The sequence below is a fragment of the Megalopta genalis genome, chromosome 2 (genome assembly GCF_051020955.1).
Source record: "Megalopta genalis isolate 19385.01 chromosome 2, iyMegGena1_principal, whole genome shotgun sequence".
NCBI lineage: Eukaryota > Metazoa > Arthropoda > Insecta > Hymenoptera > Halictidae > Megalopta > Megalopta genalis.
In genome coordinates, this window is record NC_135014.1 from 16449912 (window position 1) to 16468513 (window position 18602).

The 18602-nt window shown below is 42.5% G+C and overlaps 1 protein-coding gene across 2 annotated transcripts in view; it reads left to right on the plus strand.

Annotated features, from left to right (window-relative positions):
• Positions 1 to 18602, plus strand: part of neo (ZP and PAN domain-containing protein neyo) — a 371329-nt gene that overhangs the window by 198865 nt on the left and 153862 nt on the right. Inside the window, exons 1-2 of one of the 2 annotated variants that reach the window (XM_076518587.1) lie at positions 5621 to 6130; positions 10344 to 10746. In XM_076518587.1, coding sequence (XP_076374702.1) covers positions 10374 to 10746 — 373 coding nt within the window. In that variant the 5' untranslated portion in view covers positions 5621 to 6130; positions 10344 to 10373. Of the gene's footprint in view, positions 1 to 5620; positions 6131 to 10343; positions 10747 to 18602 lie in introns of those variants that run through there. The other variant, XM_076518589.1, reaches the window with a different exon arrangement.

Here is an 18602-nt window from a genome sequence, read left to right on the forward strand (position 1 = left end):
CCGCGAATTGTCACTGGGTTGGCAGCGAATTCATCCAGATTGCGAGCCGTTATTACCTCTAGCCTGCAGAAGCGCGCACTCGCGGCTTGACCGCGAATTTCAATAAAATAACTGATTTAATAAAGGGCATTACCCCGGCAGCACAATAAAACCTCCGGCACGGCGCACAACTTCCTCGCCCATTATCTTCTCTCTCTCTCTCTCATTTGCATCCCGAAGCGAACATTTTTCGTACGATTGTTGCGAATTCGCGTTCGAAAAGCGAAAATTCGGGATGAAATTTATTTTGTTCATCGGCGGCTTTAACGAACGATGTATACGCGATGGTAAATTCGTACAGAAACGTGCAAATTTAAAGGAGCCGCGCGTGCCGGTACATTTGTTGTTACGCAAGAAGATCTCCCATCGAAATTAACAAATTAAGGAACTATAAGAATTCAAACATCCGCGGGCAAATTGAATAATGGTTGAACCGAATGGAAACGGTACGCTACGCTGACCCTTTTTGTACCGAAAGAGAAACGAAATGCAATTTCATTTTTAATGAAACGCGTATTCGAAACGTTGTGCAGGACCTTTGCGAGATTAAACGGTATGACGGTCTCATTGAACGAGAAATAAAATGCACACGCGCCAATATTTAAATTAAACGAGCACACGTTACTTGGGAATATGATCAAATGTCCAGTAGAGTGAACAACGTTTTGGCGAAGAATTGATACGTACCCGAGTACATCGAAAAATGAATGTCCGAATGGAAAGTTCATTTCTGCTGACTGCTTCAGCGTTACGTGTGAACACTAAACGTACCGAGATCTAAAAGCGAAGGACACGCGTTGCCCTGTAAAAACGATTCGATGGAATTTACTTAATATCTTGGATTTAGCCGGGATAAATGCATGGGTGTTATACAAAGAAACTACGGGAGGAGAAATTACAAGACAGGAATTTCTAATCCAATTGGCAGAAGAACTTGCCATCGAATACCAACAACAGCTCGGCAAAGAAAATCAACCAATACCCATCGCAAGTACAAATACAGGTTCCCGTGAACGGAAAACATGTCAGATAAGGTATTGTAAAGATAATAAGACGAACAAAATCTGTCTAAAATGTAAAAAGTACGTATGCGGAAAATGTACAGTTGAGAAGCCCATTTGTAAAAAATGCGACGAAAAAGAATAAAATATAGATTATGTACTCTTGAATAAAAGAAAATATATTTTTATACTGGTAAACTGGCTATTGGTCTGCATTCAATATCGAAAAGTATAAGTTGTGAAAGACCGGTCATTTGACCGTCCGCGGTAGGAATAGGTATACGTGAAGTGTCGGTAGGAATAGTGTTAAATTTCCCACAATTTCATAACACAGCGTCCGCCCCAATAAAGGAATATATTGAACAATTTCCAACGGAAGTAGATCCACGATTGCAACAATTATAAAATAAAAGACGCGAGACCGGCCGTTTGTCCCGCAGCGGTATGTTCAAACGTCGAACGGGAGTAGAGACGAGTGGCATGCTCGCAACATCGTCGAAGATTCCGTGGAACGGGGAAGCAGAACGCAGCATCGGGTTCACGAGGTCACGCGGAATGGGTTCTTGGCGTGGTCGAAAGAACGGGATCTTACTTTCCTTAAAGGACACTCGTTTTCGATGATTACGATTCGTCCGAGTGGAACCAAGGGGGGTAAAGAGAAAGAGAGCCGGTAGCGGTCGATAGGTGTGTTTTGCATCGAGGGGAAGCAATCAACGCGAATCGAGAGGAACGAGCGCGCGCGTTAGCGAGCGAGCGAACGAGCCAGCGTGTTCGTTCAGCGTGGCTTTATTAGAAACGAGTCCGTAAGACACGCATTAGCAGATCAAACGACACGTCTAGGGGGCCATTGGGTCGATCGGTACTCAAGGGCGAACGAATAGCGGCTGCTCGTAAATCGACGGAGACTACCACGACGACAAAACGGTCGTTTCCTTGCGAAATTCCGCGGCAGAAGATTGCCGATTGCGATTGAACCCGATGAGACATCCAGGCACCGTTATTCCGGCATGGTGACGCGATGGTATGGGCACCTGGTACGAGCTATACTGCGTCTCTCTCTCTCTCTCTTTCTCTTTCTCCTTCTCTTTCTCTTTAGCTTGCGAGCCCCTCGGCCCGTTTCGCCTGCTCGCTCTTTCTGCGTCGTCGAACAGAGAGCTCTAAGCACCGCGTGAATCGACCGAGTTTACGTTCAGGGGGACACCACCGCCCGGTTAGGTCACACTGTTCACACATGTACTAAATTTTTCTCTTTTTAGGATCTTGCAGCCCTCTACACGCCCTCCTCCTCTCTCCGTCATTCCCCGCTAACAATCATCTCTCTCTCTCTCTCTCTCTCTCTCTCTCTCTCTCTCTCTCGCTCTGTGTGTTCCTGCTTTCTTCGTCCTCCTCTGTCTCACCTCAACCGTTGCTCTGGTACACGTATGTACGACCGACGACGATACCTATTATTTACCCGATACGCATCATTTGCCTGAAATTCCGAATCCACCGTCATTGCTTAATGACATACCGTGATCGGTCATCGCGTTCCGTTTATCTTGTTTTTCCTTCGGGAACACGTTTTTGCTTTTGTGTACACTGGCCGTGTAATTTCGTGGTAATTCTGGAATCACGCCGACCAATTATTCTTCCAGTTAACACAGTTCCGCCGGGTCGTCGCTTCGGACGCCATACGGTACGCCCGCGGTACGAATCCTGTGTTACACACAGGGGCGCCTGATTTTCGGGACAAGAGATTCAATTATGAAACGATTATGGAACCATTTAATGCGCGACCATTGCCCGCAAATTGCTTCGAAGATTTCGACGGCGTTTAAACTGCGAAACGGCGCGTCTCCGTCCGCACTGGAAATCTCCTAATTAACCGCCTCCTGTTTCTTGTAATTCGTGCAGGCTACTTTTTATCTCGCAGGAAGATCTGCGTTATCTATGTATGACGATCGTGCGTGCCTCCTGTGTTGCGATATTAGAGCTGCAAATTACGAGAGTGTTCGAAATGATACTTTAACGCGTTTACTGCCAAGTCTATTTTCAATCAATCTCTTCTGGACGATAACGTTACTTTTAAATAAATAAATAATAATAAGTAGAAGTAATTAGAAGAAGATAATAAATAAATCCGATTTACCTTTCAAATAGTAAATGATTATTTATTAATAAATAAATATATATATTTCTTCATCTGTCTTGCGTTCAGTGCCGCATCGGTCACACATGGGTGACACCAATTTTTAATTAGGGTTCGAATTTCATTTTTATGGTAATATCAATTTTGAACAAACTAAATGTTAGCAGGATTTTTAGAATTTTTGTTCATTTTTATGGTAATATCAACTTTGGACGAACTAAATGTTAGCAGGATCTTTAGAATTTTTGTTCTAAAAATCCTGCTAACATTTAGTTTGTCCAAAATTGATATTACCATAAAACTGAATTTCGAAACCTAGTTAAAAATTGGTGTCACCCATGTGTGACCGATACGGCACTGAACGCGAGACAGATAAAGACAATGTTCGTCTGTATCCTTTAAACTGAAGCGAAACGGTGAATAAGAAAAGTTCAATGAACTCTATGACACGCGTTAGGGTCATTGAATCGGTACCCAATCAGCATAATTATCTCCGAGGTTTCCAGGATGACCAAATATTTCAAAAATGGTATCTCCGTTATTCGTGGTTACGAAGGTTAATGCGTCAAACCAAAATCCGGTATCGTAATTTCACAATGTGGGCGTTATCGCCCACCGGCGAGCGCTGAGGTGGTCTGTGGGCCTTCAGGGGAACCTCATTTACAGGCTATTAAATATCGACTTTTTCTGCATTACTTTGTAACATCGTGCATAAAATTTTATGCCACGAATTCGGAGTGTCGATGCTATTTTTTTCTCGGAATCGCTTCCTTGCAATCGGCTCAACGATTCGGAAAAAAAATATTGGATCGATCAGTTTGGAAGGTTAACTGTTCGGTAAGGAATTATCGTACGAAAAGATCGTAGATCTTTTTTTTCTGTCTGAATGTTTGTAACAGTTATCGTTACACTGCGGATTTTTTATGCAAAATAAGAATTGTCTGTACTGTTCTCAGAGGAACATAAGTCTGATAAAAATGTCTTTCCTCTTTAAGTTATTTGAATAAGTTGCACACATCGGAACGAAATTCTTCGAACTAACCTTGTTATTTTAGTCGAAAATGCATAAAATCGACAGTCTAGTTATCATTTATATGAGATAAGTGAAACCGAAAAAATTCAAGTAACACGATGAAAGCATAAGACTCGAGATCAGTTATCTTAATCCATATTTTATAAAAGAATGCTAAAAGGTCACTAATTTTAGAATCAGAAAAATGAAACTGCCTGACAATTTCTCGTCACTTTCAATATCTGAAGATCTAAAAATCTGTAAGAGAATCTGAAAATCCTACATAGATTTTCTGAAAATCTACATAGATTTTAGGACCTAAAAGGATCTAAAAATATTATATATATATATATATATCCTACAAGGATCTAAAAATTTATCTAAGGATCTAAAAATATATGCAGGGGTCTAAAAATCTATGTAAGGATCTAAAAATATATGCAGGGATCTAAAAACCTATGCAAGCACCTAATAATCTATCTAGATCTCTCAAAATCTATCTAAAAAACGTACGGTTCGTTCAATTGCTCGCGAAGATCTGTTCTACCGTCAGATCTGTCACAATATTTTCAAAACTGAACACGATAACATTAATATCGATAACAACCAACGCATCCACACCATCGGACATCTTAAAAATATAAATAAATAAAAAAATCTAGACAAAGTGGCAAATAGATCGACCAAAAGGTATACCGAGCGAAAGAGAAGCTAGAAGGAGGATACTCCGAGCGAAGCTATTCTGGGAAACCGATCCAGTCCCGAGTCTAAAATTTCGCGACCCACGCGCCGCGTAACAGGTATCCACCTCCGCGTATTGAATCGTCAGATTCGGGATCGGATATCGTGAAATAAAACCCAAAACCGGGAGGTCGTGGGTCGGAAGTGATTTCATCGACATCGAGTATTATTCGCGACGACAGATACGGCAGGTATCCCGATCGGCTCGCCGCGTTCCGCGCCGCGTTCCTCGCCGCTTGGCGATCATCGACGGCTCCCGTTCGCGACGGCGACGACGGCGGCGGCGGCGGCGGCGGGGCCGGTGTCCCGGTGGCTGAATAAATTTCGTGGGTGTAGCGTGGCAAGGTTACATCAGTGGTGGGTCGGAGGGGCCCGAAACACCGTTGCTTCTGGCTAAGAATAGCATTCCAGCCAATCGTCTGGAAGTACGTGAACGAAATTCAGGTCTATCGGTAACGTCGACCTGCCGAGAGTGCCTTGGCACGGTAGTGGGAGGCAGGAGGAAGGGAGTAGAAGAAGCTAGCAGAAGGCAGGGAACAGGAGGGGGGATTGTTGGTGGCACGGGGGGGAAGGCGAGGGAATACTCATGATTTCGATGGGTACGGTTGCGAGTGCGGGGACGCGAAATGGGGGAAGAATTCGGATAGAGACAGTGGACAAGGGTTAGCGAGGCCAGGCGAAAGAGGTTGGCTTGTTTTCAATGGTGTCGTACCTGCGATCGAATTATGCGTACCGTTCTGTCCTCCTTAGTCGGCAGCGGTCCCACTGCCCCCTCCCCCTTCTGCCGATCGGTCGAGGAAGAAACGTGCGCCGCGACTCAGCCAGGTGTATCCAGTGCCTAAGAGCCAGCCGGTCGACGTCGTTATACCCTGCAGCGCGGTGCCTCGCGAGGTGCGTATTATCATTGCAAATCGGTCGCCGATTTCCGTGCTGGATATTACCGTACGCGTGTTGTGCGATCAGCTAAAGTCAAATTGGGTCTATCGGCGCGCTCTGTGCTTCGTTGGTGCCCACCCCGGTTTTTTTATCCACGCCTTTCGTCAGATTTTCATTTTTGTGCGGTGATCGACGTTTACCCCGGCCAGAGATCCTACTCGAGCCGATCGGTTTTGTGAGAAGCCATCCCTCGACAGGATACCAGCGATCGCTGACAGGAAACCTCGGAGAACTCCGTTCGCCCTCGTTCGCCACGAACCCGAAATTTTAAAGGTACGCAACGACAAGTTTTTGGGACCGATACGCGGCACCGTCTTATCGCGGTTCTGTCGTGCCCACGTTACTTGGTTATCGAGAACTTCGTTTCCTATATTTTACTCGCGAATACAATTTTGGGGAATTCGTGTTTCGGTGGGTGCGTTTAGGGACTTGGTTTTTGGGACCGGTGACGAGTTCGCGGGAAGGTATCGGTGGTGCTGTTGTTTTCTCGCGATTTTATTTGTGGGTTTATTTTATTGGGAACTCCAATTTTTGATCATTCGAGCATTTGGGTTTTGGGCCTGATGTGCCCGAGTGACGGAATCGTTGATGTCATTTTCTCAAGGGCTCTTCGGTTCTGACTGTTTTAACGTTAGATTTAGGGAGCACTGAATGTTGCAGTTTTATATTTGTTTATAATAGTAATAATAAGATATTTATTTTTTGATTTTTAGCCAGTGTTATTGTAATAAGTGTTATTGTCGTAAATGTATTTTTGCAATCTGAATAATCGTAAATGAAAAAATTAGTGACCGGTCATTTTGACGAGTTTCGAAAACCTAGCGTTAATATCCGGCTTCTCTGTTTTCGACAAATTTCAATTTTGTCAGTTTATCAGTTTGGTTTTTAAGACCGATTCCAATCTTCTATTCGAATACATATCAATGATATAATTTTCTAGCGATTAGGCAAAATGGAACATAAACGAGCCTTGGATTTTCGATCATTTTATTTGGCTATGGATTCCAGTTTGCGAAAATTTTTCCTTTTCGATCATTATGTTAAAAAACAGTTTCCGAGATCGATGCGAGTCCTCTGTGCGAGTGACCGAATCACTGATATCGTTTCCTCAAGGTCCCAAAGTTTCTGTTTTTTTTTTAATTTGCTTTTTTCGTTTCCATAAATTCAATTTTTGACAGTTCATTTGTTCAACTTTGGGACTCATACGAATCTCCAGTACAAGTTGCAACATCGGTGATATTATTTTCACTTACTTGTTTCATCAAATTTTAGACAGGTCCCAAAGTTATATTTTGACAGGTCCCAAATTTTTTGGGACCGATACCTGTCCACTAAGTCTCTCAGTATCGAGAGTATTTATTATTTATTATTTTTTTTATTCTCCTGATTATTATACTTTACCACAGTCATTTTTCATAAGTTAATTCTTTGGGCCTGATAACAAACTATTGTGTAAGTTATGAGATCGGTATACTATTTTCTCGTGGACCTCAAGTTCTCGGTTGTCTCGATTTATCATAAACCTTCGCTTTCGATCAGTTTAATTTTTGACAGTTCATAGATTAATTTTTTGGGCCTAATACAGGCCCATCGTCCAAGTGACAGATTCGATGATACTATTTCCTGACTGTCCGCGAGTTCCTGTTCCTTCTGCCATACAGAAAAGAAATTTCCACGGAAAATTCGATTCGCTCTTTCAAAATTGGGACCAATCTCGAAAAAAATCTAATTTCTGGCATCTCGTCTGTTAGATCCCTCAAATCCCTCCCTGGTTTACAATCCAAATGCCGTCATCGATATTTTTCGACGATAGCCTTCGATACTTCATCATTTTATCGTGAATAAATCAAATTACTCGGTGGAAATTGGACAACAAAAAGTGAACGCACTCGCTTCAACAAGATTAATCCATAAATTGAACCGAGAACTGGTACTCGTCTTTATGAAGTCCGTTTTATTTATTTATTTTTATTTTTTTGACACGTCGCCCCGTCACGTATCCCCGAACGTCACGGACTTATCGCGCAAATGGCAGGGTCGATATTATACTCTAGGCGAACAAGGGAAACCGATGATGCGCCGCGGCTTCTTGGTCGTTTTATTTCGCCGCGGACACGCAGGAATTCGTGGAACTTTGCTACTTGAGCTTTTGTTCGTTCCATCGAACCGTGAATATACAGACCCGGTCGCGGCGGTGTCGGGACGGGCCGTTGCGCCGGTTGTTATTTAGTTTCGCGCGTTAGAAAACAACGTGACGGGAATAAAGGCCGGAACCGGGGCAGCGCTCGTATTTTCGCGCTGGCATTTTTTTGCCGACCGTTTTCGACTGGAAAGCGCGGAACGGTTCAAGTTCCTATTCACCACGGGCGAAAAATTTGTACATACGTTTTCCCCGCTCCGTATTGGACGTTCGTAAAACCCAGCCGCGACGCGTGCTAAGAGAATTGTTCAGCCGGTCGTGGCCAGTTGTCAGCGGACTTCGGTATGTAGACCGAAGTCTCTTTCGGTATTCAGGCGGCGTGCTCCTAGAAGCACGTTCTTCTACAGTGACAGATTTCAGACAATGTTCTCATTTTATTATTATTACACGTAGCAGACCGCAAAACTAGGTTATTTACGTCCGAACTCGGATATACTGGTTCCGTAGCCGGAATGTTGAATTCGCCGCCATTTGTATTCGGCCCCCGGAAGCCGATTTCGTACATCTGAAATAATGGTTTTGTTTGACCAGAACATCGTCTTTCGGCCTCGCCCATTTATTTGCCCGTTTTTAGGCTACCGAACGTTCGCAGAAGTCGATAACTCGTTTGAACTCGATGTAATTCGGAAGCGATTCGAATAGATCGTTCGATAGCATTCTTTCCGATCCAGCAATGTAGGATACGTTCGTTGAAAGTTAATCATTTTTAGCTCGGTCGTTATGCCGATTTTGCAAATAAATGTCTGCGTGCTCCAGAATTCGAGCTTTATGCGTTATAGCTGTAAATAATCCGCAATAAAGCAGGATTGGCTGAAATTGTTATTGTAATTCGATCTGCTCCGAGCGCTCCGACACGGTGTCGCTTGGAAAACAAAATTTTTAGATAATTGCAATCACACGGTTACTACGTGCGTTGAAACGAATGAATTCGGACCAGATTCCAATCCTTATAAACTGCTATACAAAATTAGTAAAATACAATCGTAAACAATGTTCATAAAATACGTCGAATTAGACGACGATACAGCGACACTATCGAACTGGTTAAAAAATTGTCGAGCTATGTTTAAAATACGTACACTTGTGATTTTTACGAGCAATGAAGAACTATTCAATTTGACTGCATGGTACTTCTAAGATCGACACTGGAACTACCAAATAAATGTGAAACTTTTTACAAATTTCTTAAAGGAGTAACGAAAGTGGTTACTTTTTATTTACTTTACTTTAATACGATTGTTAATACTATTTCTTATGACTTTCGATTAAGGTGCATTTACGTTAGAGTTGCGATAGAAAAGCTGCTCAAAAATATCTGTCTTTGATGCATTTATAGTGACTCCGTCGTGATAGTGAAATTCGATTTGCTTATTAATCTTTCTATGTTCGTCGTTAACGATCTTGTAAATTTGATAAGCATTGTTCTATTTGCTGCTCAAGTTCGTACATTGCCATCACGAAACACCAGATCGCATTCCAACGCTCTCATCGACACTTCGATTTATTTATCGCTGGGCTGCGGATTTCATTGAAAAATAAGTAGCAGAAATTCAAAATTGCGAAGACATAAGAATACTTTAATAACGTTGTTGCACTATTTTCAACTTATCAAAATTATTCAACGAAACAGTTAATTTTCATTGCATTTCTGTTACTCGCAATTGTCTTCTTGGAGAGTTATTATTTCTTGCATGAAGATCCGCAGATCGGATACAGGCAATACAGCAACCCAAAGACGCGGTGCAAAAATTGTGATAATTCTGCTGCGACGTCCAATTTTAACACGGTTTTCTAACAACACAATTTATTGCTCTTGGACTACGACCATAATCCAATAAAATACACATTTCCTTTTTATGATTAATAAGTCTGCGGATTTTATGTATTTATAAAAAAAGAAAAAACGAGTAAGTGCATTTTAAAACAGTAGTAAAATTTAAATGATCGGAGAATGCCAATGCAGCATGGTTAACTCATCGAAGTCATTAATGAAGGATAGAAATCTCTGAATAACATCTGCTTCTCTCGCAACGAATGCGAAACATATTCAGCCTTGCATCCGCAGTCTAATAATTATTAATAATAATTATATAATAATAATAATAATAATTAATTAACGCACGTTTCGATCGACACGGTTTCGCTGCAACACGATTAAACCGTGTCACAGAAACGATCGCAACGCCGAGAGATTCTCGCGGTAGCAGGAATTCGTTGTAGATCCGTGAAAAAAATCGCGAACGCGTAGGAGACCGCGAATTGACCCGGATAACGTTCTGGTTGCAGATAAGGTTGCCGAGACTGGTGGAGAGCGGCATGATGACAAGAGAGTTGATCACGACGTTGCTGGTGGTGCAGGCGATCGCGAGGCTGGGTCGCGTGGCGGCCGCAGAGTCGACGCACGCGGCTGACCAGCAGCCGGCCTCATCTGCGGTCCCGTCGGGACTTTCTGGGCCGGATTACACGGGGCCATCCGCCGGCTCCGACGAGTGCGACCCAGAAATGGTGGGCTTCGAGCTAGTGACCGGTTACGTGTACACCGCGCCGACGGACATGCTCTACACCAAACCAGGAACCCTGATGCTCACCGCATGCCTCGAGTTATGTCAGACGAACGACTCCTGCCAGGCGGTGAACTACGAGACGGGCCTGTGCGTGCTGTTCAGTTCGAACGCGGACACCAACCCAGGTAAGATTGAATCGTTATCGTATGTGCGCGTGAACGTTAGGCGGCAGGCGGCGAGCCGATCCGATCCGCGATATTCCGGGCTGAAACGTCAACGCCGTCAACGGGTTCACCGTCGGACCACGGCGAACCTAGCCGGCTAGCTGGCTGGTCAGCAGCCGCCGCCGCTGCTGCCGATCAGTCTTTTCCTGCCCGTGGTACGTGGACACTGAACGGTGCCACGCATCCGGGGAATCGTACATATATGTATGTTCCATCGGCCGAATAAGGGAATTCCATGAAGCGTGTAAGCGTTCCGCGGAATGATTAAATGGCCAGGACGATGGGTAAAATAGACGTGTGTCGCTCGATCGTACCGAGTCGCACAGCCGCGGACTTTATACAGCACGTGAGTCGCCTGGCTGAAAGCGTAACGGGTTCCCCGTGCCGAGAGAGATTCGGTCGGTCTTATAATCTTCGTTCGATTGGGTGGGAAGCATTCGACGAAGAATTTCGAGAATCTGGAACGCAACGAGGCTCTGTACCGTACAGTTGCGTACTATCGAGATGCTCCCGCATTCTTCCAGTCTGTGTCCCCGGTCGTTTGCGGTGCTGCGCTTCCTGTTGCTCGCCGCACCGAGATCCTAACATCCTCGCGTACACTCGGGTTCGCTGCGTGTACTTGACGATCGCGCTTTTCAACGTTGATTTTTATGGGCGCAACGCGATCGCGAGTCGTTCGACGTCGACGTTCGTAGATTTTTCGGACAACTCATTCTTTAGGAAAAGCGACGTTTTCGGCTTTGATCTGTTAATATCGGTGTTGCGAAATATTGGGTTGGCAACTAAGTAATTGCCGATTTGTTCAATGAAATGAAAAATTCTTTTTTACTTGGAACGAAGTTTAATCTGTAATGTATTTTCCATTTTGTTCGATGACCTTTTGCCATCTCTCTGACAGCTTGAAAATTCCACGCTCGTAGGAAGTCTGATCCTTTTCGGCCAAAAACTGAGTTCAGTGAGATTTTACAGCGTCATCGTTATTAAAAGTTTTACCACGAAGGGAGTTGGCCAGGGATCGAAATAGTCCAGTTGCTAACATTCACGGATAATAAAAAATAACATAATAATACTACTACTACTACTACTACTACTACTACTAATAATAATAATAATAATAATAATAATTTTATAATATAACATCTATAACTGAAATCGGCAATTACTTAGTTGCCAACCCAATATTTCTTCGTAACCAGGGAGACGTTTCTTTTCAGTCAAATTTTTCAAAGTAATATGTGGACCGCGCTAAGTTTTACGTCGTTCTTACGCAACGAAACCTACAGTAACGGTATGGTAACACTTCAAATTTGCACAGTTTAGTGTCAAACACAACTACTACGTTTTTTATACGTAGCACAAGGGTGTCAGGATATACTGGAGAAAACTGTGCATTGCCAATCACAATATACATTTAACAATCGCGAAATAATTATCTCAGTTTGTTCAATTAATTCTTTGTACATTGGAAATGTTTTTGAAAAAATTGTTTGAAATGTTTGATGTTTCTAAATATGTCGTAAAATATTTCGTCAAAATGACTGAAGTGGAAAGCGATTTTTAAACATTGTTCTTTTTTAAGCGTGATAGTAGAACGTCACATTGCGAAAGAGAAAGACCACATTGCGAACGAGTTGAACAAAAGTTAATTCTCCGGCTAACAGGTTAAGAATCTCGTTTGTGAAAGTTGTACGAATGATTTGTTTAGTTCGGAGCAAAATCAATTGCATTTCTTGAAAAGCGTCATCTTTGCGACTAACGAATTTGTTTGCCAATTTTTGAAACCCATTTCTCAAATTTCATAGTTTCCGTTAAGGCTCGAATGAATGGTTCAATTAACATGTTTCCAATCTTGACGAAATCCTTCGTCGAATATTTCACCAGCTAGTTGTTGCAATATTTTCGAGAAATGTGTAAGTTACTGTAATTATACTGTACACGTTTGATTTCCTTCATATTATGTTAAAATACGACACTTTCATCAAATATCATATAATACGTTAAGTATAATTATATAAAATGTCATTTCTTCGTGACGAATAAATTCGTCAAAAACAGCCAACTAGTCAACAGAATGACAAATTACAACGTTCAGACACCGCGTGCGCGCGCAAAAAAAAAATAGCAATCGTGAAGGTGTAACGTTAGAAAACAATGGGTTACATCGACGATAGTATCGGTCTACGATAAATCGCCTGAACGAGTGCCAAATTCTTTGATCTTCACGAATTGTTGTTGGCTTCATAAACTTCGCGAAGGATCGGTTGGCTTCTAAAAAAAAAATAGCTACGTTGCATTGAGCAGGTATTCGAAAAATATTCTTAAAAGCACGGCGCGATCATTAGGAATCTCCAATTATAATTGTTTCGAAAAGATCTCGATTCGGTGGGCGAGCAAATTTCTATCTGCGCTCTGCTGGCTCGGCGAACTCGGCGCTGCGCGTTTGATAAAATCCACTAGTTTGCACGGCGCCTGTCGCTCGCCTCTATGTATACGATCGTTATTAATCGTCCATTTCACGGATTATACAGCGAAGCGTAGCGTAATCCGTGTTTGTCGATTGTATCGCAATATAGCGCGTATCGATTGCGTACGAGAGACGCGCCACTTGCCGAGCATCGAAAAGCTGGTCTTCTTGAAACGTGTTTCGCGTGCGCGCGGGTTCCAAAATTGTTGCTCGCCCGTATTGTCGCGAATATCGACGCCGAGTTCAACGCCTAGATCAAAATTTATTGCTCCCGCTCTTGACAAGTAGCCTCTGTATTTTACGAACTGCGTGCTCTTTAAACGTGTAGTAGCAGAATTTAGCGAAAGCAACTTTTCGCTTTCGATCCCAATGAAACCAGTGTTTTGTAAAATTGTAAACGCGACGATCAGACCACGGATTTTCCGCTGTTGCATTATTTTCCATTTAAACAAATCTTCGTTTCACTTTTGCCAACATTTGATGTACCATCGCTGGACAAATAAATATTTTAAATCTTCTGCGTTGCAAATATAGAGACGATAAAATAAATTGCTTCGTTCGAAACACCGTCGTCGCAACCAAAATCGCACGAAATCTAAATAAATTCGGTCTTGCCATCCTCATGAAGCAACATGTAGCAGTCACTTTTGCGACGTTGATTTCCTTTCCAGTCTTTGGGCAAAGAAATTCCCGTGCGACGAGTCGAGCGGATAAATGGTTCTCGAATTTAGTTCGTCGATAAGCTTGCCGTGAAAAGTATTTAAAGCGGCTGTGCCGATTCGCGATCGCTTCACACGCTGTCTGTCTTCGATCCGAGCGGATCTTATTTGAATTTTCGCGAGGCGCGCAGTCACCGTTCGCGGTTGATTTTCCGGGCAGAGCGCCGTGGAAAAATATCGAGAGCGAGCCAGAGGATTTGTCAAGCGGTCCTCGACCTACTCTTTCATCGCGTTTTCGAGGCGTTCGTTGGATTCAAGACGATTTTAAGCTATTTCGGCCACGAGCGTCGCCTCGTCGGCCGGATTACACGCTGAAGTTTCGCCCGTTTTCACGTCCCGCCGTCCCCGTTCGTCGCAGGAACTTTTACAAACCGGTGGCAAAATTCGCGGTTCAAATTCTCGCGCCGCGAGAGTTCGAAAGACGCGAAAATGCCTGCGACGATTTCGTTAATTTCGCGAAAAGAAATCGTCGGGACCACGCGGAAGTAATTTTCGCAAGACCGAAGGTGGCTCGAGGTATTTCGATTTCAAAAAGCAACCTGCGCAGCGCTTTTACTTGGAAGTGTCTACGACAGTGACGCTTCGCGATTTGTTATTACCCATTTTTCTAGCGGAATCGATCTTTTAGATTCGTTATTTAAATAACTCGGATCTTGAATTTCGTTGCGTTTTACAGAACTTTCACTTTCTAGTCTGTGGATTTCGGTGAAAGGAGAACGGTGAAAAGATGATTAAAATTGTTAAAAAGAAAATGAAGACAATTATACGATGGCTCGTTCGTCTTGCAGTCGACGCGAACAATTCTCATTTTACACAAAGATCCGCGGTCTACTACCGATCACTTTCCATTTTTATCGTTTATTCGTGAAATTTCTAGATTCGATGGGTTCGCGTTACGAGATCATTGAGCGCATCTTCGTAAAATGAATGGCCACTGAAACAGTAATTTATGAATCATGGACTTGTCAAGGTGACGTTGAGAATGACGTTCCTGTAATTTTAATTTAAAAATCTATACATTTTTATAATACTTATAGAAAGATTTTCTGGAATTCCGTATTCTTTAACGAACGGTTGTTCAAATATTAATACGCAATTGCTTATTTACACATAAATACGCTTTATCATAAACTCGCATATAAATTAAGACTTGCTATAAGTTTCTCCTTGCCAGCGAAGTTTTGGGACCTGAACGAATTTGCTTCCAACCTGCGAAGTAACCGCGGAACTTTCCTGGGCCGTTACCGGCCAACGGTAGGTTTTATCTGATATGGTTGCCGGCGGTGAATGAAAAATGCTATTTGCTGAAAAGTTGCAACGGTTTCCCGTTACGGCGGAGGTTCATTCGCCCACAATGTTGCAGGAACGTCGAAATTCCGATCCCGAACAATTAAGCATGGCAGGAACAACGCGCAAGAACGACGGGTTCACACGCAACGCGTACAGCAACAGTTAAGATACAAGATAATTACTGTGGAACAAGGATGCATCGTAATAATCTTATATTCTCGCGGCCGGCGCTCGCATGAACTTTAATGCTCTGCCGCGGGGATGGTTAATTGGAAAAAATAAATGTCCCCCGAATTATGAGGATGCGTTAAATCATAGAGATTTCTATCCCGAAACAGGAAGTTCCACAGCCTTCCTTGCCATTTAAATATTTAAGTAGCTACGAACTCTACGCGCTATGTTCTTAACTAGGATATCGTTAGCGCCGCGATTAGTGCCCGTTAATTTAATTAGTTTCGAGTACATTTAATGCCGCGCCATCAATTTTCATGGAACGATTTTCGTGAACCAATTTCGCGTTTCTGGCGAGAAAACGTGGGGAATTCGTCGAGAGATCGAAAGTTAACGATCGCTTCTTTTTACAGCCTGCTAATAAATATTACATAACTTGTCTCGGTGTCGTAAAGCGATCGGTAGAAACGAACTCCGTTTCGCTTCTAAGCCCGCACGGCCGATTCGATATAGGTTTGAATCGAATAGAAGCTGTTCTTAAAGTCAGATACGCTGCCTCGACGCACATCGAGCAGCAGCACGGGAAGCGTTTATTCATAATAGTAAAGACTTTTTGCATGAATATTTCATTAACGAACGATATGAATATGAGGAATTCGATTAGTAGTTCAATTACGGTTCGAGCATTATCTGTGTCGGTTCGCCGAGGCGGTCGGCGGAGCAGAGTCCCTCGACGGCCGATGCTCACTTGGCGAGCCTGTGAGGTCTGTGCCGCTTAAAGATTTTATTGGATAGAATGGCGCCAAGGATGAGACAAGGGGGGTAGAGCCGATCAGCATTCAATGTGTTAATGATTGCTGGGTATAACGAGCACCGCGAAATTTCCGGCGGCATTAACAATGAAGCACGGGAGAGCAGATTTTCATTAGCGGAGGCAACCTTGCGCCGAGACTGCTCCAGATGCATTTTTATCAAATTCCATGTACGAAAATCTCCGCTGGAACAATACACTGTAACGATCACGTGCATTGTCAGGGCAACTCGACCGCGCGCTGGTTCCTCATGAATAATGGATACAGGTATAAGTAAGTGTAATGAGAAATGCACTAATTGAATCTTCCGGGGTGTAATTAATATAAACTATGCGTTCGTGGCTGGCCGACTCGTGAGCATTAATTACATGGTAAATAAGTTGGAACATCTATAGAAAAACGGTGCTACTCCCAGCGATACCTCGCGCGATTACCGTCCGTTATTGTTCCAGCCTGTTCGTCTGTCAGACGGGAACTTAGTTTGTTTAATATGTATCGCGGATCATCGTGCGTTCGTATCTCGTCCTGCACGTCTGTCGATCAAATTATCCAGCCCGTCAATCTCCAACTTTTGTGTTTGAACACGGGAACGTAATTTTATTTTCAACGAAAATTAAGCTATTCGTCGGTAAAAATCAAATTATCCGCTGCGGATCCTCGCGCGAAGAGAACATTTACTGTATCGATTGAACCGCGCGGAGATTCATTTGAAAAAGTTGTGTAATGATTTTTAAACGGATTATTTATAATGTTGTTTCAATTTATAATTAAGCGTAGAATAAATAAAGAAATTAAAGTTCAGAAATATATATCGTTATTCGGAGAGGAACCGTTCTAATTTTATCTCGCTTCATTAATAACACGTTATTTATTCTAAACTGAATTATATACAAAATATAAAGCATTGTAAATAAAATGTTTAAAAATCGTCGAAACTTTAACATAGTCTTTTATCTGCACTATTCTCTTCTAATCTATTGCTTCTTTAAGAACTGTTATCTTCAAGATGAATAGAATGCAATGCATAAACATCAAGGACAAAGGGAATCTTGCGGCAACTTTGTTTAACAAATCGTCACTGATTCGAAGGTGCAGTCAATTTTGCTGTGATGAACACGACGTATAACATCTTAACACCCTGTACAGAGATGAAACTTAAAATGACTACGTAAATCGCCAAGCTATAAAAATAGATGTAACTTCTCTCTTCGATAATCTCCGCAGTGTAATTATGTTACTTAGAGCGTAATACAGAAATAACAGTCACGTCGCGTGTCGTCTTCCAGTTTCGACTTGAAAAAGAATTAACGCGCCAACTATAATAATTTATCTTTAATTAAATCGCATTATGGGGTTTGATTTGCAGTCGCACACGCGCGCGCGTGTGTGAAAGCGAACGATTCGTTTTATTTTCGAAACTCTTGGTGCCGTTTCCGCTGTTTCAGAAACTTATAATGACCATTATAAGAGGCTTCGTGGCCGTTGTTATAAATACTTCCGTTGTTCACGAGAATCGCGAGGCATCGCATCGTTCCCGGTAATATTCTAGGAATACAAGGGATCCAATTTGAAGAATTAACAGTTTCGCCACTGCCGATAACCGGACAAGGTGTTTATCTGAGCACAGCATACAGTTTTCAAATTCTGTTGAAAAAACGTCATTTTTTAATTTTGTCACCGTCCCAATTAATTGCAGTCTAAAAAACGTTGTGTGTACTTATTCTGTAGAAAATCAGTCGGTCTACAGAAAGTCAAACAGTCTTCAACAAAATTCAAAACGCTTGTATCTATTTTTAACAAATTATTCCGTTCGAAAATGTGTTCACACACGAGTGTAAGTTTACTCGGAAATGTTACAGATTTAAACGTCTCCAAAACCGTTGAAAAATTTTGTTTCGCGAATAAATCGACCATGGATTTGAAGGTCGAAGCTTCCCCTTTACAACGACCACACGAAACTTGTCGTGGAACCTGGTTTTAGTTGATTTATGAAACAGAAACGGGGACCAAGTTCGGTCGTTTAGAGTGCTCGTGCAGCTTGTGTTACCGCAAAGTACATCTTCTATTCGAAGCTGGGCAGAGTGATAAAAAATATCGTACATCAAAGTTTAAGGGGTCGTCGTAGAGGGTTGGCTTCGATCTTGAAATCTATGTTAGGATCAGTCGTGACAAAAATTTTCCAGTGTATTCACAGAAGGTTCGATTTGTCACATTTGTAACATTTTTCAGAAAATGCATGTCCCCGGTTTCCCACCTGTTACATTATACGAAACCATGTTACAGGAAATGATCGAGGTGTAGCATAAGTAAAAGCTTCGAGGTTTAAAGCGTTTACGAAATTACAATTAGACAGCGGATTCT